This window comes from Oreochromis aureus, linkage group 20, assembly GCF_013358895.1.
Source record: "Oreochromis aureus strain Israel breed Guangdong linkage group 20, ZZ_aureus, whole genome shotgun sequence".
Lineage (NCBI taxonomy): Eukaryota > Metazoa > Chordata > Actinopteri > Cichliformes > Cichlidae > Oreochromis > Oreochromis aureus.
In genome coordinates, this window is record NC_052961.1 from 5,220,411 (window position 1) to 5,247,070 (window position 26,660).

The 26,660-nt window shown below is 42.7% G+C and overlaps 1 protein-coding gene across 1 annotated transcript in view; it reads left to right on the forward strand.

Moving 5' to 3' along the window:
• The first annotated feature begins 1,521 nt into the window (after positions 1–1,521).
• The window catches only part of LOC116335419 (XK-related protein 7), a 107,437-nt gene continuing 82,298 nt past the window's right edge, over positions 1,522–26,660 (forward strand). Inside the window, exon 1 of the mRNA XM_039603911.1 lies at positions 1,522–2,149. Coding sequence (XP_039459845.1) covers positions 1,551–2,149 — 599 coding nt within the window. The 5' untranslated portion in view covers positions 1,522–1,550. The remainder of the gene's footprint in view (positions 2,150–26,660) is intronic.

Sequence of the window (26,660 nt, forward strand, 5' to 3'; positions counted from 1 at the left end):
TTGAGCGTGTGTGAGCTGAAGGAGGAGACAGGAGTGGGACCCAGTGCGGTGCTCTGTTGCTGTAACCCATCTGCTTTGAGGTTCAACATGTTGTGTGTCCAGAGATGCTCTGCTGCATACGTTGGCTGTAATGATTCACTGTTACCCTTTCTATCAGCTCAAAGCAGTCTAGCCCTTCTCCTCTGATCTCTGGCATTAATAAGGCATTTTCACCCAACGAACTGCTGCTCACTGGATATTTTTCTCTTTTCTGGACAGTTCTCTGTAAACCTTAGAGATCCTTGTGTGAGAAAATCCCAGCAGATCAGCAGTTTCTGAAATACTCAGACCAGCCCGTCTGGCACCAACGACCACATCACGTTCAAAGTCACTGATGCTCAGTTTGAACGTCAGCAGGTCAGCCGTGTCTGCGTACATAAATGCACTGAGTTGTTGCGAGCCAAACAGGTGCATCTTTTATATACAGTCTATGGTTCTTCTATGTTGACAGCAGCCTAATTACCATATTACAGATTAGATGTAACACATGCAATGAAGGCACTGAATCCAACCTTGGCTATTTCCTTTAGTCCACCATGCTTCTGTGTTTTTATGTATAATATCAACAACTCTTGTACCAAAATCAAGTTTTCAGCCAGCAAATGCACAATTAGTTACACTGATACCTTATTTTAAAGGGATCAAAAACACGTCTTGCTATTGTCTGTCATATTGTCATGACACGTGTTTCACTGTGTCCCTCATACAAATAAAAATCATCATGCAGACTGTGGCTTGTTACTCTGAAAGGATAAAACGAGCCTGTGAAACTGCTGCTGAGTGTATGCAGAGAAGAACCCAGACAAAAATGATTTAAAAAACTGAGCGTAACCCTTTAACCTTTCCGTCCCAGACTGTGCCAAGACTGTAGTTTTACTTAAGAGCTCCTATACATCTGTCTGAATGTGAAGCAGCTTCCTCTGCTCTGCTTTCTCTCGATGATAAACCCAAATGATGTCAGTCGAACTACTGCCGTAAAGACCGCTGAATGCGAAGCCACCCAGTGTCTTAATGATCATGGGGTCGTGGTTTTTGAGTGAAAGCACAGGACATTTAACATTTACTGCCTGAAGGCAGATTGAATGTGCATAAAAACGCCGAGTCCTTCACTGACAGTAGCCAGCTAAGTCGTTAACTCATATGGTGCATGCAAAATTACCTTAATGTGAGTGTAACATGTGCGCTGGTGCTGCGGAGGTAGGGCAGAAGGTAGGGCAGATTCGATAATAGGTTTAAAAGCACAACCCCGCAGGTCGTAATTATTTGCGGGACTGTCTGCCTGCACGCTGGATGTCCCGAAAACATCGCGCTGGTGTCACGGTGTTAAAAGCGCTCTTAGTAATGATGCCTCGCAATTAATTGGCTGATGATGAGGCTAGTTATGATGTAATCTCTCACACTCTCTCCTGCAAACAGCCAGCCCCCTCCCTTCTCCCTCTCCCTGGCTTTCTCTCACTCTCTCTCCCGTTTCCCCACCTCTTTCTCTGTCTTTCTCTCCTATCCTAACCAACATGGCCGCTAAGTCGGATGGAGCAGCGGTGTCTGTGGAAGATGACAACACGCCCAGGAGCCTCTCGGAGCCGGGGAACCCCACCGCCCGGCCCCGCTGCACCGCCGCCGGCGGGAAGCCCTACACCCTGCTGGACTGCTGCTGGGTGCTCTGCGCCCTGCTCGTCTTTTTCTCCGACGGCGCGACCGACCTGTGGCTGGCTGCCGACTACTACCTGAGAGGCGAAAACTGGTGGTTCGGCTTGACGCTCGTCTTTGTCGTGGTGCCCTCGGCTGTCGTGCAGGTGCTGAGTTTCAGGTGGTTCGTGTACGACTACGCGGAGCTGAGCGGCGGGGAAGGAGGAGCAGCGAGCTGCAGCGGGAGCGGAGCAGCGGCAGGCGGAGCAGCCGCGGCGGGAGACGGCACTCTAAGCACCAAGGACAGCGACCAGCGCGGCGGGAGCGCGGTGGCAGTGAACGCCGCGAATGTTACCCCGGTGTACGCGTCCTCTGCCCCGCCAGCGACGGCGGGGAGAGTCGGGACGCCCCGGAGGTGCTGCACCGTCTGCATGTGGGTCTTTCAGACCGTGCTTCACGTCCTGCACCTGGGGCAAGTGTGGAGGTAGGACCGCTGGAGTGGCGTGGGGAGCGAGAGGGGCGTGCTTGCGTGCATGTGCGCGCGCGTGTGTGTGCAAAGCGCACTTCTGTGTGCGTAATATGTGCGCTGGCAATGCGTTCTCAACGCTATCCTGCACGGAGATCTCCGTGTGTGCCAGAAAGTGTGTCTGTGTGTTTAGGCTCTAGATGTGTGTGCGCGCGCGTCATCGCATGTGCATGTGTCCGAAATGTTCCCTCTCTCTTCCATGTGCAGAAATAAACGAAGACAGCGCGTCTCCTTCCTCTAAAGCTGCCGTGTAGTATCCACGTCCACGCACAACTTTAAACAGTCGTAAAAATGCGAAGAGCTCCCCTGAACTGAACCTTTTGGTCCACCTGCCACTCCAGTCCCGCCTGTGACAGCAGCTGCACGGCTGCATACAGCTCCAACATGTAGTTTCTGCCCCCCCGATACCTCCGTCTGTCATGGTCCTGATATGTTGACAGGAACATTATCAAGGCGCTGTGGTTTAGACCTCGCTGCTGCTCTCCTCTGGCTGCTTGTCATGTTAGTGATTTCCACACTGGATTTTTTCCCCTTCTTTTACAAGCAGAGTAGTTTGGGATGGTTAAAATGTACGGGCTGAATCTTTAAACGAGCATTCCCACAACACATTTCAAACTGATTTCCTTTCCTGTTACATTAACTCTGTTAGACTTTACCCATCATGCACCAAAAGTCCATTTATGTTGAAAAATCTGGTTAACCAGTCAAAAGAAGTTTGAAAGTAAAAGTGAAAGATGAAACATAGATATTACACCAGAAAGAAGTCTAAAAAGATGAATGTTCAGTACACATCACATCCAGCCTTGTTGTAGAATTTATATATTTTAAACACAACATTTGATTGACTGTGTAGCTTCTCAGTCATCCAGCCCATGGTAGTCTTATTAGCTTTGGAGCTTTAATAGTTGGCACAGCATCCACCAGGGTTTAAATACCTGGGAGTCTGCATGTTATTAGTTTTACAACTGAAGACGCCTCTTGGATGGGAGGTTAAACACCTTCACCAAACCTAAAGTCGTCGAGTTGCCTTCTTTGTAAACTCCTTTTTTCGACCAATCAGACAGCTACAGTTTTTTTCACTGTGGCTACACAGACTAGTTTTACAAAGCAGCATTTTTTAAACTCTAAAAAAATGTATTTATAAATGTTCATATATCTGCATGTAAATCAAGTATCTTATGGGGTTGCGTCTCTTTGAATGGTGAGCTTATTTGCACGTGCCTGTGGACAGTCAAAACCTGAAACATGGAGTCACACTGCCTCACAGGACGCTCCGGGTTACAGTCTGATGGTTGGCTGAGGAGTCTGCTGATGTGTTGAGAAAGAAGAGATGTCTTTTCACTTTTAACTAAATTTAGAAGTGAAGGCGTTTCTTTTCACGGACCCGAAAAGACGTCTTTTCACCTCTCGCTCTTCAAATGTCGACGTACTCGAGACATCTGACAAAGTCGTCTTTTCAAGAAGTTTTTGCTGGGTGCAAAAGGGTTGACTCGAATATGGAAGTTTCACATAACCGAAATCTCTAGAAATTAAAGACTTTTTTTTGTTAGACGACGTGAAGCACTTTGTATATAATACATCAGACTCACACAGATGAAGTTGTGTGTTCATTTCAAATGTGAAAAAACAAACAAAATATCTCAAATGAGCTTTTAAATAAATAAAATAAATTCTAATTACAACATAAGACATTTAGGTGTTTACAAATTTATGTATGGTGACAATTACAAAGTGCTGTAATCAAGTAACCCAGTTGTATTACCACATATTTATCAAGTCAGGCAAAGTACACACGGGACCAATTTTGCAATGGAGACAAAGTACAATAAATAAAAACAGTGACAAACAGACGAAAATGCAAAAAACAATTAGAATTACAAATAAATGTGTAGAGAAAAGTCTGAAAAAACAACAAAAAATACATTTTCCTTCTTTACTGTTTTACAGATAATCATAAAACATCACAGATTAAACTCTGGACGCTTCAAACCTCTAAGCTGGTGATAACTGGACTAAAGCACCTTCCTGTAGCTCTGCCACAACCTGCTCAAACATTACCAGTTGGTAAAGTAGAAGGAACTTTTTTACTATAACATTTTAATTCAGTTCAATTGAATTCAATTCGACTACACTTATGTAATCGCAGTCACCTCCAGGCACTGCATTTTGTAAGGTAAGGTATTGTAAGGTCCCTGGGCAAGATACTGAACCCAGGTTCCTTTAGATGCGATCGCTGGAGTGTGAATGTGTGTGGCTGTTGTGAAAAAGCACTTGTGTGAATGAGACATGCTGCTAAAAGTACTTTGAGTGCTCAAGTAGAGTAGAAAAGCAGTAGATAAGCTCCAGTCCATTTACCGTGTGTCTCATTTGAGGTGCATGACTCTCAAACAGCTTTTTAAATATAGCATAATCCTTTACTCAATGCAGCACACCACAAAACACAAAAGTATCTAAGTATAAAATACAGGAGCCAAAGAAATCTCCCTGAAGTCAGTTCTTTTATAGTGGTCAGACCACCAGGGCATCTGCTCCACCACCAAATCCATATGGCTCTGAAGCTCTACGGTGCCTCCTGCAGGTAGTGCGCCCACAGGAGGGAGAGCCCATGTTGCTTTTTTGGGCTGTGCCCGGCTGGACCCCACGTGCTAAGCCCCGGCTACCAGGCACTCTCCCTCAAACACCTCCCCCCAGGCGTGGCTACCTCGGTAAACCTCTCCTGGTACCTTGGTCCCTTTGTAATTTTACTCATCATAGAGGTTTCTGAATTGCTCTCCTTCTGTTTTTTTTTTTAAAATATATGTTTCCACTGTCAGACCAACAGACCCAGAGCTATGTGAGCATGCAGCACAATTATTCTCAGTGCTTTGAGGGTCCGTCTGAGCAGTAAGCCCGTATCAGTGTACAACTCTCAGCTCCAGGTCAACACAAAAACATGAAGCCAGCACCATTATCACAAGTTAATTGTTTACCACGTTAATTCTTAAGAAGGAAGTGCACTAAACTGGCAAAGTGAAACAAAAATCCTGCAGAAATTGCCTTGAAATACCAGCAGTCCTAACCCGCATGCTTCCCTCATAATTACTGCAGCCATTAGAGACGCCAGTCACACTAGGAAGTAATTATGGGTTATAATAACCCGCTTAACCGGTTACCAGTGGGATCTTTTTTTTTTTTATAGTAGAACCTGTTTACTGACTGCAGAGCAACTCGTATCATCTGTTCCAAGAGCAGTAAGTAACGCTGGCCAGATAAATCAAGGCGAAAAAAAAGGAGAGACTGAAGCGAAAGCAAAGACCTGAGGGTGAAGCAAGTTACAGTCAAAACACCAGCTGGATCGAGACGTGACTGAGATGATAGAAAAAATATCCTGAAGTCAGACCCAAGACTTGAATAGTGTAGTAAAAAAAGCAAAAAACATTTGTCTGTAACAAAGAAAGATTTAAAAGAAGCGCACAAACACTCGCTGCATTGTTCTACAGAAAAACGTCTCAGTTGTGCAACAATGAAAAATGATATTTTCCAGCAACAATAAGGCTGCCAGTTCAACAGAGCAACTTTTCGCTTGTTCTTGTTGCATAATTTATTTCAGCTTTCAGGAAAACAAACTGAAATTTGTACACGACGAGCGGTCTGTGCCTTTGATTTACTCCCATATAACAAAAATCTGACGCTTTGAAGAACCGGACCAGTGTCTTATTCAAAGACACATTTTATTGTGACTGTATAAGTTCCAAAAAGATCGAAAATAGCTTCTTAGATTTTCACTGAGCAGACAGGTCCGCTAACTCAGACGGGCCGACTGAATCATCCTTTAGGCGAGGGCGCGGGGCGGCAGCTCGCCTCCGAACCTCCGTAGACAAACACGGAAAAACACGAGATTAAATGAAGATTCACAGAACATCAACTATCCATCCATCCATCCATCCTCATCCGCTTTATCCGAAGTCGGGTCGCGGGGGCAGCAGCCTAAGCAGAGAAGCCCAGACCTCCCTCTCCCCAGCCACCTCCTCCAGCTCATCCGGGGAACACCAAGGCGTTCCCAGGCCAGCCGAGAGATATAATCTCTCCAGCGTCCTGGGTCTGCCCTGGGCCTCCTCCCGGTGGGACATGCCCGAACACCTCACCCAGGAGGCGCCCAGGGGCATCCTTGTCAGATGCCCGAACCACCTCAACTGGCTCCTTTCGATGTGGAGGAGCAGCGGCTCTACTCTGAGCCCCTCCCGGATGGCCGAACTTCTCACCCTATCTCTAAGGGAGAGGCCAGCCACCTTCGGAGGAAGCTCATTTCTGCCGCTTGTACCCGCGATCTCGTTCTTTCGGTCACTACCCACAGCTCGTGGCCATAGGTGAGGGTCGGGGACGTAGATCGACCGGTAAATTGAGAGCTTCGCTTTTACACTCAGCTCCCTCTTCACCACGACGGACCGGTGCAGCGTCCGCATCACTGCAGCCGCAGCACCAATCCGCCTGTCGATCTCGGCTCCCTTCTCCCATCACTCGCGAACAAGACCCCGAGATACTTGAACTCCTCCACTTGGGGCAGGAACTCATCCCCGACCCGGAGTGGGCACTCCACCCTTTTCCGGCTGAGAACCATGGCCTCAGATTTGGAGGTGCTGATCCTCATTCCCGCTGCTTCACACTCGGCTGCGAACCGTTCCAGTGCGAGCTGGAGGCCCCCACACCGATGAAGCCATCAGAACCACATCATCCGCAAAAAGCAGAGACGAGATTCTGAGGCCACCGAAGTGAAAGCCCTCCGCCACTTGGCTGCGCCTAGAAATCCTGTCCATAAAAATTATGAACAGAATCGGTGACAAAGGGCAGCCCTGGCGGAGCCCATCACCCACCGGAAACAAGTCCGACTTAATGCCGGCAATGCGAACCAAACTCTTGCAACGGTTGTATAGGGATCGAATGGCCCGTAACAGTGGGCCAGACACCCCATACTCCCGCAACACCTCCCACAGGACACCCCGAGGGACACGGTCGAATGCCTTCTCCAAGTCCACAAAACACATGTAGACTGGTTGGGCAAACTCCCATGCACCCTCAAGTATCCTCGAGAGGATAAAGAGGATAAAGAGAGGATAAAGAGGATAAAGAGCTGGTCCAGTGTTCCGCGACCAGGACGAAAACCGCATTGTTCCTCCTCATCAACTAATTCAGGAAAAAAACAAAAGCATGCGGGAATTCATATGAGTATAATTACATGCAGACTCCGTAATGAACTGCATTAATGAACAACAATAAGATGCTGAGAGCTGGAGAATGAGAATGAGTTGGTTTTAATGGGGTAGTTGCTGCCGGGAGAGTCGGGCTGGGCTCAGAGTGTCGATGACTCGACTGCAGGTTTACATTTGAGAAGCTGAGATTTCTCAGCTAAGGCGGAAGTGAATTCAAGATGTTTTCCCTCCAGTGTGATTATTAGGATTTGATTATTGCAGTATGAAACCTAATGTACGCCTGCGAAATGCATTTTGATAGAATGAAAGTCAACATCGCAGGCATTCTGGGGGGAAACTGATGAAATTACAGAGGCAGGCTGAAGTTTGGCTTTGGCAGCATATAACAGGCCGCAAGTAACATTCACTGTCCAAACAACACACAGGAGCTCGCAGGTATTTGGGACATTTACACCAGTTTGCCTTTTCACTGCTCATTATGATTTCCTTCACTGCAGAATTGAAACTTTTATCTCTTTCTGTGAAAACAAAAGATTAAAAAAACACTCAGGTGAAAAATATTTGTTTATTGTTTTCATAGTCATGGTCAGGTTTTAATGGATCGTGATATTGTTGTGATATTATTGTAGCAGTCTCGGAAAAAAGATGTTAGAGTAGGTTTGTTTGGATGGCTGAATGTGCAAAGTGTCTGACATCCTGTTAGCTACACTCATAACCTTGATGACAGTCTGTACATTTGCCCATTTTAGACCACTTATACAAATCTCTGGAAAGGCAAGTTACTGAGTGTGCAGCACACTGGAACACAGCATTAGCAGTTTAAGGGGGACATCACTAGGAAACTGCTTGATTATGTGGCACATATATAATTGATGACACCAAAGGGTGTGTCCACATGCACATATATATTTTCTGGCTGCTCTCTTTAGGGCTTGCCACAGTAGACCATCTCATGCTATCCCAGCATCCTCTTCCCTGTGATCTTCCTCTTTTCCTCCTGCCAGGGAGCTCCATATTCAACATCCTTTTCCCAATATATCATCCATCTCTCCTCTGCATGTGTCCAAACCATCTCAGTTTGATTATTGGTTTTCTAACTGTCTCCATACTCTGTTATATAATCATCTGTAATCTTCTCTATCTTCATCACTCTGAGTGAAAATCTTAACACTGTCAGTCCTGAATGCGGTCTTTTTTTAAGCACCACCTTCTCTGACCCGTACGTCACAGCGGGCCTTGTTAACACCCTTCCTCTTTTTTCCAGTCCACACCTCCACCTCTCCAGGCTCTCTTGTTCCTGGTCCCTACTCTCACTACACATCACAATGACAGCATATAAGGATAAAGATAACAGGGTCCCATTAAAGGCTAAACAAACTAGTGGTTGAGAAACTGTCAGATAAAAATGGTGTATTTATGTCATTATACGACTACTATGAGCACTTTTTGTCGTAGCACGTTAAATTTCACACGTGCTCAACACCCCAGGGTTTTTTGGGGGGGGTTCAGTATCTTCCCCAAAGTCACTTTGCCTGCAGGAGCTGCAAATCGAACAGCCGACATCCCAATTAGTGGAAAACCTGCTCCATGTCTCGAGGAAAAGCTGCCCTAACAATCACAGCCATCCAAGAGTTCATCATTATCTTGGTACCAAAGCTTTTGTCAGTCCCTGCTGCGTAAATTAGATTTAGTAAAGTTGACAGACGGTCAGAAGTATCAAATGCATCACTAATCTCTATTTAACCCTCAACACTTTGAGGTGTGCTTCTGTGTATAGTTTTAAATTCTGCCTGTTGATAGCGAGCGCCGTATGGACTCTTTGCACAAGTTGGTTTAATTTAATTTTAACTGCCGTTTAGTGAAACTTCTGTGAGAAGTTATGAGCAAACATCTACCTGGTTCTTATGATTTTATTTTATGAAGCCCAATCAAAGAACAATCCCCAGCTTTGCTGACCTTTATCTTTACTGGTATCATTTTGTGTTTAACTGTCAGTCATTAGAGGATGAATCCATGTAAATGTGCGTAAACACCGATAGAAAGACAGAAGCCAGTTTTAGACATCTTCCTGAATGTCCCTGATCTCACTGTGCAGATGTTTGCAGCAGCACAGTGAAAGCAGAGGCTTTTATTGACCTAAAACATGAGGTGTAGGTCAGGCTGTCATTTACCCGTGGTGTTCAACAACTGTGTGGGGGAAAATCCTTCTTAAGAGATACCGACCGCTATTGACAGCTACAAGTGCCGGACCAGAACCCACAATGCCTTTCAGTAGAAAGACACGTCAGGTTTGGAATCAAGGTCGACTCACCTTTTCTAAAGTGGAGACTCGGCTGTTTATCTTTTCCCCTCATCTACATTTAAAATCCAGATGAAGGCAGCAAGGTCACATTTCTTTATCTGGGGGTTTGTTAAAAAGGCTTCCTGAGAACTGCAGGGGATTTCCTACTGAAGCTGGAAAGACATGAAACACTTTTGCAACAATTTACTCGGATTTTGTATGTTTATGTTTGGAGTTGATCATGAACACTACGAGAGGATTGAAACGGTCATCTTCCTGATAACTGCAGTCAGTGGTACTTCCTGCTAAAACCTAACATCTGACTCCTTTTGGTAGATTTCACAATGCCTGAAGACTGATGAAAAAGTAGCTGCCTGTCCCTCAGAGGGCTGTGTGGCAGGCAGCGTGCAGACGGCATAAACTCAAAATGCAGCTTCATTGCTGTCCAAACCCCCCCCCCACACGGGAATGAGACCAGGAAAACCAAATACTAGGAATCATGGATTCAAGGAACACAGAGCAGGGGAGCACACAGCAAAGTGGGATCACATGGCAAAGAGAGACGCTGACAATAAATACACAAGGCAGCGAGGCCAGGAAAACAGGTGGGAAACACACAGAGTACAAATCAGGGGTAATGAGACAAGTTAAACTCAATATAGGGCACAGGCGACCAGAACTACAAAAAGAAAACAGGAAGTAACTTACAAAAGAACGCCTGAAACAGGGACAGAGAGTTAACGGGAGACACAGGGAAGGCCGGGATACGCTGAAACTCCAAAATACGGAACGAAGAGAAACAAGACTGCAGGAAGGCGAAACTAAAACTAAGAACAATTGAGAAACATAGAGAAAGTAACAAGAGAGTACCAGCAAGGAAACAAAGTCCAAATACTATAAACAATAACACAACCAAAAATAAAGATTCAACAACAAATAGATGTAGAAAGTCCAAAACTCAAGATGCAGGGCTGAAAACCCCAAACACCCCTTTGGATATATTTAAGCTTTTATATAACAGAAGTGATTGAGCTGTAAAACAAACACATTCACAGTTGCCATGAAGATGAAAATTAGTTCCAGATGTTTTTAAACAAGTTAAACAGATCGACTCCCTCGGGGAGCCTGCCCCAAGTGGCCATTCAAGAAATTGCAGTTATTGACACTTTCAGTCCCAGAGGTTGCTCATTTATATTCAGTTATGGGCTATATTATGTCACATGTGTCTGTTGTACATTAGAAACTATCTTTATATTATGTTGACAAACATGAGAGTTTCAAGTCTTGTTGCACTGTAGGAACCCAGTGTCATTATGAGTTTTTATGCATATTAGGAGATGTTTCTAACGTCTCCTGATCGAATTTAGCTGGACAGCTGCAGATGACAGATATATAAATATGTGATGAGTGTTATTTGCTGTTTGTTCATATGCAGTTTGCTTGTTGAATGTCTGAGGTCCTTAATGTTTTGTCCTCAAAGGGAATTTGCGATTTTCTTTCTGATCTTATGCACCTGTCATCAAGAAAAGTGCAGGACATGTTTTAAGTGTTGACGGTTTCAAAAGGTACCATCAGCCATGAAGAGCCTCGACATTTGTGGACAGACTGACGAAGCATCAGCTCCGGTCCAGCTTTGATTTCAGTGGTCAGCAAGCCTTGCAGTTTTTTAGGACGATCCAATCGGTTCCTGTCTGTGCCAGACCGGATCAATCAATCCTAGAGAGAAGTGACTGAATCAGTTCCAAATGGACACTCAGCTCAGGTGACTGTTGGCCACGGCTGGACGAACACGGCTGATAATCAGCCCGAGTGACTAACTGGCAGCCGCAGTGTAGCTCAATACGCTGAATCATTCAAATCTGTGTGTGTGAGCGTTCGAGGAGGGGCTGCCTCACTGTTCATTCACAAATGAAGTGACTCACAGTGATTATTGCTCTTACTTTTCATTTTAATTTCAGGGTCTGTCACTCAGGGACTCCCCATTGGTTGGAGAGGGTAACAAGAGAAGAAGAGTGTCAATAAAAGATGTTAGCAGGTCCAGCTGTCGGGCCCTTTGCTTTGTAATCTGTGGCCTTCTGTGTACTTGTGAAAAAATGAGTTGGCATTTTTCAGACCCCAAAGCTATTTGCCAACCTTTCATTCACACAAGTGGAAGCAGATGAAGTGTTTCAGGCTTCGTGTCCTCCTGTTTTTTAGTGTTTATCCTAACATCACCTTATTTAATGAAGCCCTTCAACGCCGATCAGCGATCTTCCCCAAACCTGAGCTGTTGCTGCGCCGAACGGTGGCGACCCTCTTAAAGAAGCGTGCGTTGGTGCAGCACTTTCTCTTCCAATCTTTGCTTTCACAGTTGTGAGTTTTGATTTGCAGCTGAGGCCCAGTGTTGTAATAATTCCTCCTACAAACTCAAATTCTAAGCAGGTTTTGATTTTGCTCTGTGTGCAGAGTACCGCCGTTCTCAGACAAAGCATCATAAGAAGAGTCAGCATGTATAGAAAATCAGCCTGATTTTTAATGGTCGTAGTCGTGCCGCAGAAGAAAAGCCTCATTTCTTTTATAGCTCACAGATAGAAGTATTTAAATATTGCTGTGGTGGTGGTGAGATCTCAGAAAAAGTTTAATCGTTAAAAACGCTTAAGTTCTTCAAAACACAGGGCTGATTTTCAGCTTTTAAGAAAGGGTCAGTGAGAGGCATGTGCTTGGTATGTATATGTAGCTGTGTTATGAAATGAAATTGAAAATATTGGAGGTATAATCAGCTGTCTCTTGGATAAAAGTTCACTTCAGGAGCAAATCAAAGAGAGCGGAGTGACCCGGTCATCTGGTTGGTAGGAAACTAAGGATGGGAAGTGCTGGTGCCAGCCAGCAACAAATGAATGATAAAAACAACCAGTATATCATTTGCAGATGGTGTTTTCTTTGATAAAAGGATAATAAAAATAAAAGAAATGCTACAATGAATCACCATTAATAATTAGGAGGGCTGCCTTAATAAACTCTGTGAGGAAAAAATAAAAATAATGTACGACGTAAAAGATTTCATCTGATTCCTTTCTGGTCTGTGTTCTTCCTCCACATGCAATCTGTCTTGGCATAAATGCGTGGGAACCTACACTACTCGTCTTTCCAAAAATGGGAGCTTTCGAGCTAAAACTGGACCACTGTGGAGAATTTGTTTTTAACGTAAACCCCTGAGGAATTAAGAGGAGCACAAAGTGGGGCTGAAAGATGAGAGATGATTGAACGTATGTTTTTTGTTCCAAATAAATAATATAATATAATAATTTAATTTATTATAATTTAATAACATTTCACTGCAGACAATGACGGCATTTCTGACATGTCATAAAAAAGAGCTATTATGTAGGCGGGTTGCAAAGCAGCTTACAGAAGACGCTACAGGCATGGGCAGGACAGCTGAATGTTTAGGAGATGACCTAAGTGGAGCTAACAGCTGATGTGAGCTGCTGTCAGATCATGCAGTGGGATTGTGGGTTGAGCTCGACTGCATGAAGTAATACTACGCACAAAAAAATGAATGAATGAATAACAATAATAATTTGTAGAACATGTATTTGCATGTTGTCCTCCTGTTTCTGTGTTTAATCACAGCCGAGAAGAACTTAATTTAAACTGTGATAAGAAGAATTTTTCTGACTTACTACCGTATGTTTTGACAGCATGTTCACACCAGTTTCGACTATAAAGAAAATATCCTTTATTTAACTTCAAGAAAACCCGAAGGTTCTCAGGATTCTCCTCATCTGCAAGTCTTTCAGGTTCAGTCTCAGTTTCTTTGTCTGATCTGTGATTTAAAGGAAGTTTTGAGGTCTCTTGCTATTCCTTGACCCAGTAAAAGAACATGACTGGAAGTGATAGCTCTTCTGTTGTTTGAAGCTTCTGATATGCTGATTGGATGGTAAACAAGAAATAACAGCTGTTTCTTTCATTTCTGCTGAGACAGAGAGAGATGGGGCAATTTAAGACAATGTGCTGTCATGTAAATTTAAGCCTGTGTCGCCATAAATAACATATGGATTAGACAGCTGGAGCTCTTTTTTACTCTTTTAGCTTTCTACTCCGGTTTCTCGGGGTTTCCTCTGTAAAGTCATTTCCTCTGACAGCGCTGGAATTATTTTTATTTTTTCACAGCTTTTCTGCGTTTTCTTTTGCCCTTAGGGCGTGATCCTGCAGCATCCAGCGGCCTGTAGGGAAAAGGACTAGAGAGCCATGAAAGTCGGGCTGAAATGCAGGCAAACAGATGGACGTGATGATAGAATTAGAAAAAGTCAAACGGCTCCTTTAAAGCAGCTGTTTTGTCTCTGGCATCAGAACCTGCACAGGAGTGTTTTACGAAGTACAAACCACACATTTGAAAACATGATGTCGATCTCAGATCTGCTCAACTCAAGTGAATGTTTCTCTACTGAAAATACGATCGAAACCCTCGAGTAAATGAATTTCCTGATTTTGCCAGTTTGCCAAAGGTTTCTATGAAATTCACAGGCACCGTTTCCGTGGGAAAATATCTGCAAAAAATATGGTTTAGGTTTGTCAGTGAACCTTACTAACCTTAATGGGAGATCCTCCAGTGTGAGCTGCTGATTTCAGGACATAATCTAAATATGGCCTCCACTAAAAAACACGTCGTAAACAGTGTCGATCTAAAACACCTTAAGCCTCTAACACCAAGTGTATCATGTTAGATGCATGAGAAGGGCTGTTCGATATAACAAAATATATCAGATAACGATATAAAAACGTCTATCGTTTGTTTTGTGGTGTCACAAAATAAACTGTTTACAGCAATATTTTTCATCGTTTTGATGGTCACTGTCACTTTCTCTTATAATTAAAATAACCACACTACAGACAGACAAGCGACTGCTTTTATGCGTTGTCGTTAGCAACGTGGCTCCACCGTCCACTTGTTTTCCACATAAACCTTACACAATAAAGCTGAAGATCCTGGTGAGATTTTTCAAAATAAAATGAATCACGTGAAATAGTATGCAGAGTGTTTACCGATGAGAAGCTAAAAGGACCCGTCAGGTACTAAAAAATAAACCATAGAAAATGCTTTTCCCCGCAGCACGCCGTGTAATAAATACTGACAAAGAAAATGGCGGCCGTTTTAACTTGTGTCTAAAAATCTATAGCTTCATGCATCGGTCAAAACACTCGACTCCAGGTACACGACGCCCAGCTGAAAACACTTCACGCATGTCGAGTTGCCCAAAATACACAGAATTTACAGAAAATGTAACATTTTTGTGATTTATATCGTTGTTGGGATAAATGTCTTATATCGGGATATGAGATTTTGGTCACATCACGCAGCCCTATGCATCAGTTTTTCAGACCTCGACATCAGTGTGGTTTTTCAATGCTAACCCGCTTATATGTTTTTATTTGTTTAAGATAAACAAACTGTGAGGAAGTAAACTGCAGAAAATATTGGATACAGCAAAAACTGATGCAAATTAAAACTCATATATTTTGTTTAATTGATCATACGTTTCAATAAACGACCAGTTTAAAAAAAACATTTGAATTTTCTGGCAATCATTTCATGGCTCAGAGTTTACAGGATTAAATAATTAGTAAGTTATCTCTAGAAAGATCTCTTAGTAAAATATTTTGCTGCTTGTGTTTGTAATTCCAAAGCCACACTGTGATATCCAGTCTGACGGCGCACTTACTGCTTAGTTTTCCTGATTATATCATATAAAAATGCAGATATCATAATCTGTTTTTTCCCTTTTCTGCACAAACATTGATACGAGGTATAAGTCATTAGGCTGTAGCAGTCTGGCCAGAAGACTTTATTGAAATGAGACACATCGTGCTGGGCTAACATGCACGGCAAACTGTGAGCTGATTGGCCAGGCTTTGCTGTTGATTGTGATGTGATAACCGCAGGCTGGTTTTTAAAAAAAATGTTTGCATGCAGAAACTGGTTTCCTTCACGGTGGGCAGCAGCAGCTGAAGGAAGGCACCGAATTTCAAAACATGTCTCTTTAAGAATTTAGAGTCCCAGGACTATAAATGCGCGTAGGTTGATGTAAAATTTAATAGAGTTATTGATTATGAATAAAAATGTGCCTGGAGGGAAGTTTTGATGATCCACAGCCTTCTGCGTGCCTGTCTGTCCGTCTGTCTGTCTCCCTCTCAGTCCGTGTCTCTGACGGATGCTCTGTCTCTCTGTATGCTTTCCTGTCTGTCGGTCCGTCACACTGTGCTGAATAATTCACTACAGCCCTTGAGGGAGCTGCCAATCACATTTCCAGTGTCTGTGTATGTATGTGTCAAGAGATCTTGCATTTCCTGATAGATGCCCCTGTCACCCGATCCCCCTCTGTCACTTGCAGTCCTCCCTTTCTCTCTTTACGCTGCTTCTGCTTTAACTTTTAATTGTTCCCCTAAAATCCACACAGATGTGGGAAGAAGCTGGTCGAGTGGTTGCATTTAAAGTTCATAAGATCTTACACATGTTTTTCACCCCTCCCTAAACGTCCTCCGAGTGTGTTTGCATATCTGGGACAGCACATGTAGTTAGCGCATGCTCAGTGAGCGCGTGCTGCGGTGATGCATGCTGTTACCGTGTGCCCTGCAGGTATGGATGCATGAAGAATGTGAAGAATATGTATGTATGATGAATTCTGATGTTAAATGAAAGCATGCTCACAAACACACTGTATACCATCTCTCATATAACTTTATTTACACCACTAATTCTGCAACCAGCTAACGTCTCCTCACTTTCAAACCAAACCTGCACGCTCTTATTGACGGATTCTGACATCCCAGCAGCGGCGAGGAAATATCGAAGGAATTACAAACAGCAGCCTACATGCTGCACTTGATTTATTTGTTGTTTGGGCTTTTTTTGATGAACAATTGTGACATGCAACATGTTCATCTGTAACCCTGCAAAGCCACAAGAAGCACAGAGCAGATGAAGGGAGATGCCACGTTAGGGTTGCTGAAGAAGCAGATAATGGATTTATAGCTGAGGGAAATGATCGGTGAAAACAGCCAAAATGTTGAAAATCAATTTTAAACCAAGCAAACCCAGACTTGAGTCCAAAGCACACTGAAAATTCAGGCTGGTTGTGTACCTTCTTCAATGAATAAAACCTCTGTTTTTGTCTATAATCTGAAGTTTAAAACATTTATGGAAACATTTAATTTGCAAGAATCAGACTGCACAGAAGTGCGTGGATATACAGTGGATTTTTATTTCTTAGATGCTGAAAAGTAGCATTTTAAACATATAAACGATTTTTATTTTTAAAAAAAACGCTTTAAATCTTAACTTTGTGTAGTCGTTGGTGTTGAAACATGCATAGTCGAGCTTGGTCTCGACTAAAAAACAAGTATTTCAGTTTTAAACCAACCACTTGCTTTAAAACTGAAACAGCTGCACATAAAATGTGCACCAGTGTCTCTACTAGCTGGAAACCTGGAGAAGGAAAAATGTTCAAACATGTATAAAATATTTTAAAGCGGTGTGTTTCATGACCTTTAATAACCCCAACAAATGATTTTTGTCCCTTAATCAAACCAGGATGCTAAAACAAAAGAAACTCCCAAATTTCAGCCAACAGCATGTTCATATCACCACAACGGGCCTGCTTCCTACTATACAAGTTGTTGGTCCTTTAGCCGAACACCACAAATCGAAGCCTCTATTTTCAGATTTTTGGTGATTATTCTCAAAGCTAGAAGTGACCACATTTGGACAAAAGCATGGAATGCTAAATTAGCGGCTAATGGGAGGCAGCTTATTTAGCAAGCTGCATCCATAAACTCTACGAGTGCATCACACAGACACAGAGAGTTGCTAATTAGTGCTAAGTGAAATACAAATAAAATTGAACTCAGCAAAACTGGATCACATATTTCTTGGACAGGCTGTTAATTAACCACACAGCAAGCCATGTTTTGTCAGATAATTGCATATTATTGACCATAAGCACAATTAAGCGCTCCGGCTCAGTGACTGGAATTGGCTGAGGTGAGGCCTATGAGGCAGATACCAGCTACAGAGCCTGTTTCAGCATTCCCCTGTCATTCTTTAGCTTTAAGAACTTTAAGCCTTAATGAAATTTGTGAGTTATGAATATGTTCCACCTCCATACATTAGGTGTAGAAACTCAATTGTTTGCAAGCAGGCTGTAAATAAGTTTACATTTTAATATTGAAGTTCATAAGAAACGACTAATGTTTGGAGCGTTCCTCAAATGGCGAGATGAGGAACTGCAGTTTGCTGCATGTGTGTCAGGAACACGTAGACGGGTTATTTGAGATTGTAGGGACAAACTAGCAGGACGAGCATTTCACTGCTGGACTTGTTGACATTTTTGGTCAGAACAAAACCAACAAAAATAATGATATACAGGTACAACAGATGTCAAATTCACATTATTGCAATTCTTTACGACCGAATCGACTGCAGAGTTCAGTGTAATAACGTCGCGGGCAGAGTTTTCAGCTTACTGAACAGTGAACCATCTCGCTGCTTGCTCTGAGCCTCAGAGCTGCTGTAATGACCCAGTTTCTCCTCAGGGATCACAAAAGTTCATCTAGTTTTACAGCCTTTTGCTGTAAATTAACGGCTCAGCCAGAATATCTCCACTTTAGTGTTTGAATAAGATCTTTATCGGCTGATAGATTGGGAAAGGCAGGCTGTATTTTATCTTTTTTCTTCTTTTTTTGCAAGACACTGGAGGGTTTATAGTTTGAGTCAGTTTAAGCCCGACTGTTGGGGAGTACACGTCTCCCTTGTGAGCTTTATGGCTGCATCAACAAGCCTTGCTTCACGGCCTTTAATCTTTCTGACCAATGCTTGGACTCTGTTGGTGAACACTTAAAACAGTATATATCTCAAAGGCAATTTCTTTAATCTGCTTCACACTGGGTTACATTTTTTTCAGGATATATACATGTGGAGTAAAGGGAACATTATCACTTGGAATTATGTTCATATTGAACCTAATAATTTACATTTAGCGTCAACATTTAGAGCCAGAAAGAAAAAAATCTTGGCATTAGGGCTTCATTTAATCTATGAAATGCAAGTGGAAACCTCCGGGGCTGAAAAATGAAGCCAGCATATAAGTGCCAAAAACTGTCCCCCTATATACTCCCATGTTAAAAATATCGTCCATTAGAGCAGAATAATTTACAGGCCGGTACAAAAAAAAGCTTTGGCCATTTTCCCCTTTGTGACAAGTGACGTGGGTGAATTTTTATGACTCACCCTCTTGAACTGCAATAAAGCTTAAAGTTAAGAGTGCCGACGCAGGTTTCAACGTCACCTCTCTTAAAGTCACCGAACTTTCTCATTCGTGTTTGCGGTGTTGGTGTCTTATGGAGCCTTTTTAGTGCAAATATCACGTTAACAGTGTTGGTCAAGTTACTTGAAAAAAGTAATCAGTTACTAATTACTGATTACTTCCCCCAAAAAGTAATCCCGTTACTTTACTGATTACTTATTTTCAAAAGTAATCAATTACTTAGTTACTTAGTTACTTAGTTACTTTTTAAAAACACGATTTACAACCTGAATAGGTGATAAAGCGATAGATCTTTCAGCCTAATTCTACTTTTTCTGCATAATTCATCATACAAAATGTAATCAAATGTAAAAGTCTCTTTTAAAACTTGTTTTATTAGTTTTAATCTTTTAACTTTATGCATCAAGCAAAAATTAAATTATATGCAACATTCTCTGACTGGAAGAAATTTGTTTAACATTTAAACCTATTTTCTGCATATTCCAGCATATAAAATAAAATATTTTTTTGTGTTTACACTCACTCTTTCAAATAGATGCAAGTAAAACACAGCAGAAAATAAATAAAATCAAAGACTAGCGGTCCTGTTGCTCTATTTTCACCTGTAAAGCAGGACTGGGGTAGGCGGAGGAGGTTTACCCTGGTGCAGGTGTGCTGCAGCGGTCAGTGGAAGAATCCATGAGAGTTTCTCTGTGAATTTCACATTACGTCGTAGTACACTCGGTGCTTGCTTGGAAGTTTAGGGTTTTTTTCGCTGTAAAAGTAGTTTTCTTCCCACGCACAACGGACACTAATGTTTTTGTCACTTTTATGGAATCAAACTCAAAATAAGGTCAGTACTTCCACGCTTTAAACGCTGCATGCTACACTCTGTCCCGCACTCGATATATTATGATCTGCAGACAGCTGTTGTCACGAACGTCGCACTCGCCACGTCACTGTCATGAGACGTTCTCGCAAAAAATCACGGTTTTAGTAACGCAGTAACGCAGCGTTCCTACGTGAAAGTAACAGTAATCTAATTACCGTTTTTGCAATAGTAATCCCTTACATTACTCGTTACTTGAAAAAAGTAATCAGATTACAGTAACGCGTTACAAGTAACGCGTTACTGCCCATCTCTGCACGTTAATGATATTACTTGCACCAACAGGCCATCGAATACGTCTGTCCTCCAGTTTTGCATGTAATATATTACTTCCCATATATTTTATGTAAATTATAGTATATTTACAATATAAATCGCCTTGAAGTGACTGTTGTTGTGATATAATACATTTATATAAGTAAAACTGAATATGTGGTCTTTGGTCTTAGTACTTTGGTGAAGGCCAAAGTACTAAAACTGAGGTGGCAGCAAGGTGCTGGCAAACCTATAGGTCAGGGGTCTTGAACTCCAGTCCTCGAGGGCCGGTGTCCTGAAACTTTTCCATGTGTCCCTGCTGCAACACGCCTGAATAAAATTAGTATAGAACTTGACTGCATGCTGAAGTGGCAACCCCTAACCCGACTCAAGTAAATTTAAGTAAATGTAAGTGTTTGGAAAAATGTACTTCTAAAAGTATTTTTATTGCACCATGTTCATTCACTCATGAGCTGCTGTAACATGAATCAAATGGCTGAATTGCCGCCTCAGCATGCAGTCGAGTTCTATAGAGTCTTACTAATGACCTACTCATTTTATTCAGGCGTGTTGCAGCAGGGACACATGGAAAAGTTTCAGGACACCGGCCCTCGAGGATTGGAGTTCGAGACCCCTGACCTATAAGTGATGTCACCATGTTTTATGGCCATTTCATCATGTAAAGCAGGGGTGTCCAACTCCAGGCCTCAAGGGCCGGTGTCCTGCAGGTTTTAGATGTGTCCTTGATCCAACACAGCTGATTTAAATGGGCAAATTGCCTCCTCAACATGTCTTGAAGAGGCCTGCTAATGAACTAATCATTGGATTCAGGTGCGTTGACCCAGGGTGATACCTGCAGGACACCGCCCTTGAGGCCTAGAGTTGATGACCCCTGATGTACAGGCTATGACGAAAGCATAGACATGACTGTGGAGGTGGATGTAGTCACAGTGACGTCACCCGTTACGAAACCTCAAGTTCAGCATTGTGACTGTTGACATTTTGGTGTTTGGAAACCAAACGTTGTGAGGGAGTCTTTCGCGTTGCCCCCTGTTGGCCACTAGAATAAATGCAGGTTTAAGGTACTTTTTGTGGTTTATGTTATATAGTGAAAAGTGCTGGAAATTCCCCTGGTACGCACCAAAATGGAGAATTAGTGAAATTAATTAACATTTCAGAACTGAGTTGACCTTTTTTGATCTCATGATTATCTGTTTTTTTGACCTCAAACAGATAAGAGTCATATTTCCTACAGCTGCTGGATGTTTCTCATAAAAATGAATATAAGCATGTTTACGCACATTTTTTTGGGAAGGAAGAAAAAGAGTGTAATTATTTAACAATAATACATTTTGTTAAACTGAAACGCAGATGTATCATCAGGTAAATAGCAGCTGAACTCCAAATGTCATCAACGAATTACTGAAGCACTAAATTTAGCCATGAGCTCAAAACATCCTCCTGTCCATCTTTTGTTGTCTGCTTAATGTGAACATCCCTGCTTCTCTTTATTGTGTCAGCGTGGGTTAACAGCCCAAAACCGATGATCGATGCACGGACATATGGGGGGATGCAGATAAACGGGCGCGTATCTCTATATGCAGATAGATGGTGTAATCTGGGACAGGACATGGACTCGGGCCTGCACAGGGTTTGTTAGTTCTTCTCTGCGTGCGCTTCAGTGGTGCATGTTATTAGCGTGTACCCTGCAGGTGCACACACACGCGCACGCACGCACATAGACACACAGATTTTTCTTTCACTTTTGGTCTCTCCCTTTCCTTCGTTCATACAAACACATTCAGACACGTTCTCCTCGAGTGTGTGAACTTTATGTTCAAAGCCCAGAGGAACAGTTGTATCGCTGTGGATTCTAGTTTTCTCTTTCTGAGCTCTCTGAACTCGCACACTCTCTGATCTGTCTCTCCGGATTTTCCTCTGCGCGGCTGTGTGTTCGCGTTCGAGAGGAAAGTCCTCCAAATGTGAGGACCTTTTGTCTTTCCAGAGACCATTTTTGGGCTTCAGTCAGTTCCGAATTCAATTTTTGACATTTTATCAAGTTTTCAATTTGCTTCTCATTGAACACTTCAATGACAATGATAATTCTGTTTGTATGCACTGAAGGATTTGCATTTGATCCTGTTATGCTCACAGGTTAGTAACCACTTTCCTCTCAGAAGCGATGCATTTAGAGTTTTGACTTCATCTTTAGAAATGGAAAATCTAGCACATGATGCACTTTGTTCTTGTTCAAGCTTTCTTGTGAACCTGCATTTTTCTGGTCGTCTCTTGACATGGCCACCGATGTTATCCAAAGTTTACAACTAGCAGTGAAGCTACATGTTAACTATTCAAGTTGTTTTTAAAACTGAGACATTTTTAAAATATTTGATGTTTCTCACTTGGTTCTCAATGATTTGGAAGAGCACAAATACACAACACTGTGAAATTAGCAACTTTATTTCCCATTGGTTGACCCATGTGGGAGTGGGTTGGTACCTGTAACACTAACATTAGGGGAGACTGAAGGAAACCTGATTCAGGTGGAATATGTCTAAAGCTGGGCATACACTGTGCGATTGTTTTCAGTCGCGTTATTCAGCTCCTGCTCAAACAGCTGAAGTTCGTAGGTCACGATGCAGGGTCTCACACTATACAGCCCGATGCTCTGATGCGACCTGAGTGCTCACACTGTGCAGCAATGTCCATCCAACGTCGTGATAATTTTGTGAGGCCACTTCGAAAAGGCTCGGATTTGCTTGCCAAAGTTCTACAAGTTGGGCCTCCATCGCTTATGTCCAGATCAAACGCTGCACTGCTGTGCTGCTCCATCTTTTTCATTTCCATTTCTGTGTTTGCGCGTGCACAGTGTGAGAGGTTGTGTTAAATCGGCTCGTGACACTGCTTCAACAGTGCGCTACCCTCACGAGGGGCGACCAGAATTTCAAACAGGTTTGATTTTCTTGCGACCATACGATTGCTGATCGGGAGCTGGTTGTGAGGTGTTAATCGCTTCTCGTTACCCGATCTGTACTACACGATGCACGAAACACGATTAGGGCGAAACTCGGGCCGATCCCCAAAACGGTCGCATGACTTTACAGCGCACCTGCTGGAATGGTTTAGCTAATCGTGCTGAAGGACAGCGACCTCATACCATGGCAAGGCGTCTGCCTCTTTAACCTGTTTTTTCATCGTCTCATTGATACTTTTCTGCTTTGATAACAATCCCTACTCCTCCTAGAGACATTCTGTGAAACATGCACCCAATGATCACCTCACCTAAACTGTGCAGCTCACATTTGTTTTACTCAGTGGATTTTAATTCTCATTACTTTATCCAGTACAGCCAAAAAGTTCTGTACTTCACCCATCACAGTCACCCGTGAGTTGTGGATTCTGAGCTACTGTGTGGTTGTTACAGCGGTTAACACATTTGCCTTAAATGTGACTGATCTCCCAGCCTCAGGCCAGTGTACTCCTACTGCTGGTCCCAATCCTGGATAAATGGGAGGGTTGTACCAGGAAAGGGATCTGGTATAAAATCTGTGCCAAAGCAAATATGAGGATTCATCCTCTGTGGTGACAGAACAGGAACAGACACACATGCTATTATACTGTTACTTCATCTCTATAAACAGGCTTGTTGTTTTCCTACATGCTGTAGAACTATGTCTATAAAATATAGGTGTGTTTTCCCATATAACCCAAGTTTAGCCTTTTTCCTCCTTCTGTCACTATAACAAGGGATCATTTTTTCCCCGCTGTGACCTTTCCGACTACTGCATGCCCACTACAGGGATTGTATTCAACATTAACAACCAACTTGAAGACAAATGCTGGCCAGAAGTCATTAATCACCACAGGATTATTGGTGGCTACAGTTTAATACTGTTCTTTGCCTCTGTGCCACACAAACACTGGAAGCCAGACCGCACATCCACAATAAACAAAGTCTAAAACATAAATGGAAAAAAACAAAAACACAGCACTTGTAAATGAATCATGGCGACTGTCCGTTATTCCCGGGTTGCTACAATATTTCATGCCTAGTTTTTGATTTCTCTTTATCGATTGCGTGCTAAATGAGGTTGTTGGTGCAACACGACTGTAGGGTAGAGTCGAGCAAAAGTCTGTGTGAGCTGAAAAAACAACTTACAGATTACATAACCTATTCGAGTTCCATACTGATGCCTGTTGGTTTGTTATTCTGTCATCATGCATCAGTATAAGAAAGCTTGTCATGTCTTTAAATAATTTGAACAGTTTAATCATTATGTAATATGAAAAAGTATAAAATGCTTGCTGATGTGAGGCACATACATATCCACATGCGGTGCATACACGACTGGAGCGTCTCAGGTTCATTTCAGGCACGCTCTCCACACACAGTAACCTTAATCACAGCAGCTTTATCACATTTGAACCACCGTGTTGCGTTTTCTGGCTAATTGCCCATTGCTCTTGGCCCACTGTGACCTTCTTTTTGTTCAACAGTGGCGCAGACCGAGAAATAATAGAGTTATAATAATACTGTTAAGCTTAACCTGTGCAACCCCGAACCATCTATTAGAACTCATGAGCTCATGTTACTGAAGTAAAACATGAGAGAGACCTGATGTAATGCTACCAGCAACTGCTGTGTTTGGCCCCGAGTCTTTGAGCACAGTCTAGACAGCCTTCACAGAGAAACAGTTGTATAAAGTGTTGATTTAATTTTGCATATCAACCGTATCATAGTGAAGAAGAAAGGAAGCAGAGTATATCTGCTGTAACTGACCTCGGTCTCCTGAGATAATGAATCAGCTGTTGCATCTCGCGGTAGATGTTCGCAGACGTTTCTCGGCTTTATTGGAGGTAATGTGTTCGGATCTGAATGTAACGGACTGAATGAATGATTTCAAGGTTTCCTACGACAGCCGCGGTGTAAGAGAGTAAAATGGTGATTGTGTTTGACAGAGGCAGACTGTAAAAGATGAACTTAAATATTTAGACACATTTGGAGTATGGATCTAAGAATGCTGACCTGTTAGTTGGTTTTTGACTGAAATATCTCTATCAGCTATTACGCAGTGTCTCATAAGGGTTTAGCTAATGTTTGTGACGGGGAAGGGAAACATAAGAGTTAGCAATGACTCTTCAGTGACTGTAATTCTCCTGTTTATATGCAACTCTGCTGTCTTGGAGATAAGTTGTTTTGCTTTGCAGCCTCTGAGAATTTGATGTAGCAGCACGTGGACCACTTCTCCAACTGCTGTTGGTGTAGAACAGCTACCGTCACCAGCTGCAGTCGAGGACAGAGACCTTGGAGGATGTTCATGAGAATCTCACTGAGGAAGCAGCTAATGATATTAAGGAGTGCCACAACACTGGTAGAGAACAAAGGAGATCGGTACGACTGTGCTAGCAGATTAGCAGCAACTGATCTGAAATAAGAGTGGTTTTCCCCCCAGAGGGACGGAAAAATAAAAAAAATGACCCCCCAGTGAAACATCCAATCAAATGTGTGCCATTTGCGGTCCTCAGAAGATGAAGACCAGGGAGTTTCCCTGTAGCACCAACTGTTTAGTGGACTTTTCAGTAAAATGTTTTGAGATCTGTTGTTAAATTGACAGTGACATCAGGGTTCTCATAAGAGGAACAGAAATACTCCAAACAGCCCCAACAATAAGACTTCCTGCCACCAAAACAGCTTTGGTCAGTCTCGGTATGGATGTTGGACCTCTCGGGTGTCCGGTGCTGATTGGTTGTGACTCAGGAGCAAGAGGTCGTCTGCTAATCTGAAGTTCGAGCTGCAGGCTTTCAGCAAGGCTGCTTCGACATGCTAAACTTGAAATTGCCCTTTGATGAAACCATCAGAGTGTGTGTTTGTGTGTGTGTGTGTGTGTGTGTGTGTGTGTGTGTGAGTGTGTGAGTGTGAGTGAGTGAGTGAGAGAGAGACAGGTAAAAGGCATCTAAAGACAGAAAAAATCACTGTGTGAGTGTAACTGTGGACTGTAGTGTCTCTGGAAGAGCAGAAAAATGTCACCATGTATCATTTACTTCTGTGGTGCATCCTGCAAACGTCAATCACACTTGATTCTGGTTTGTTTGTTAGTCGGGTCAACACCGTAGACTTGTTGAGTGGTGACAGCAGCTGTAATCCTGTATCCACCGTGTGCACATTTTTAAACTATCTTCAGAATATAATTTAAACCCGAGCAAATCAAATCCTTTATTGATAGGCTTCATATGTTGTTGGCTTCCTGCCTGCATCTTCTGAGTAATGTTATATTGCAAATAGATTTGTAGAGCAATAACAGTTGCTAACTCGCTAGCTCGAGGTCACTCCATTATCAACAATCCTGAGCTCATTTAGCACCTTAGCAATGTTGGGTTTCTCTTTTTCATCTGTTATCAAATAAGTGAATACATATGAGAAGATAACAGAAGGTAAACTGGTGTAAGGAGTGCCTGCAAAACTAACAGTAGTGCTGTTAGTTTTGACGATGTGGAGCTAAACAGCAGAACATGGACTTCAAGAAAAGGCTTTTCTCTTCACTTGTCAGGGGTTTTAATGATGTTGCTCATCAGTGTA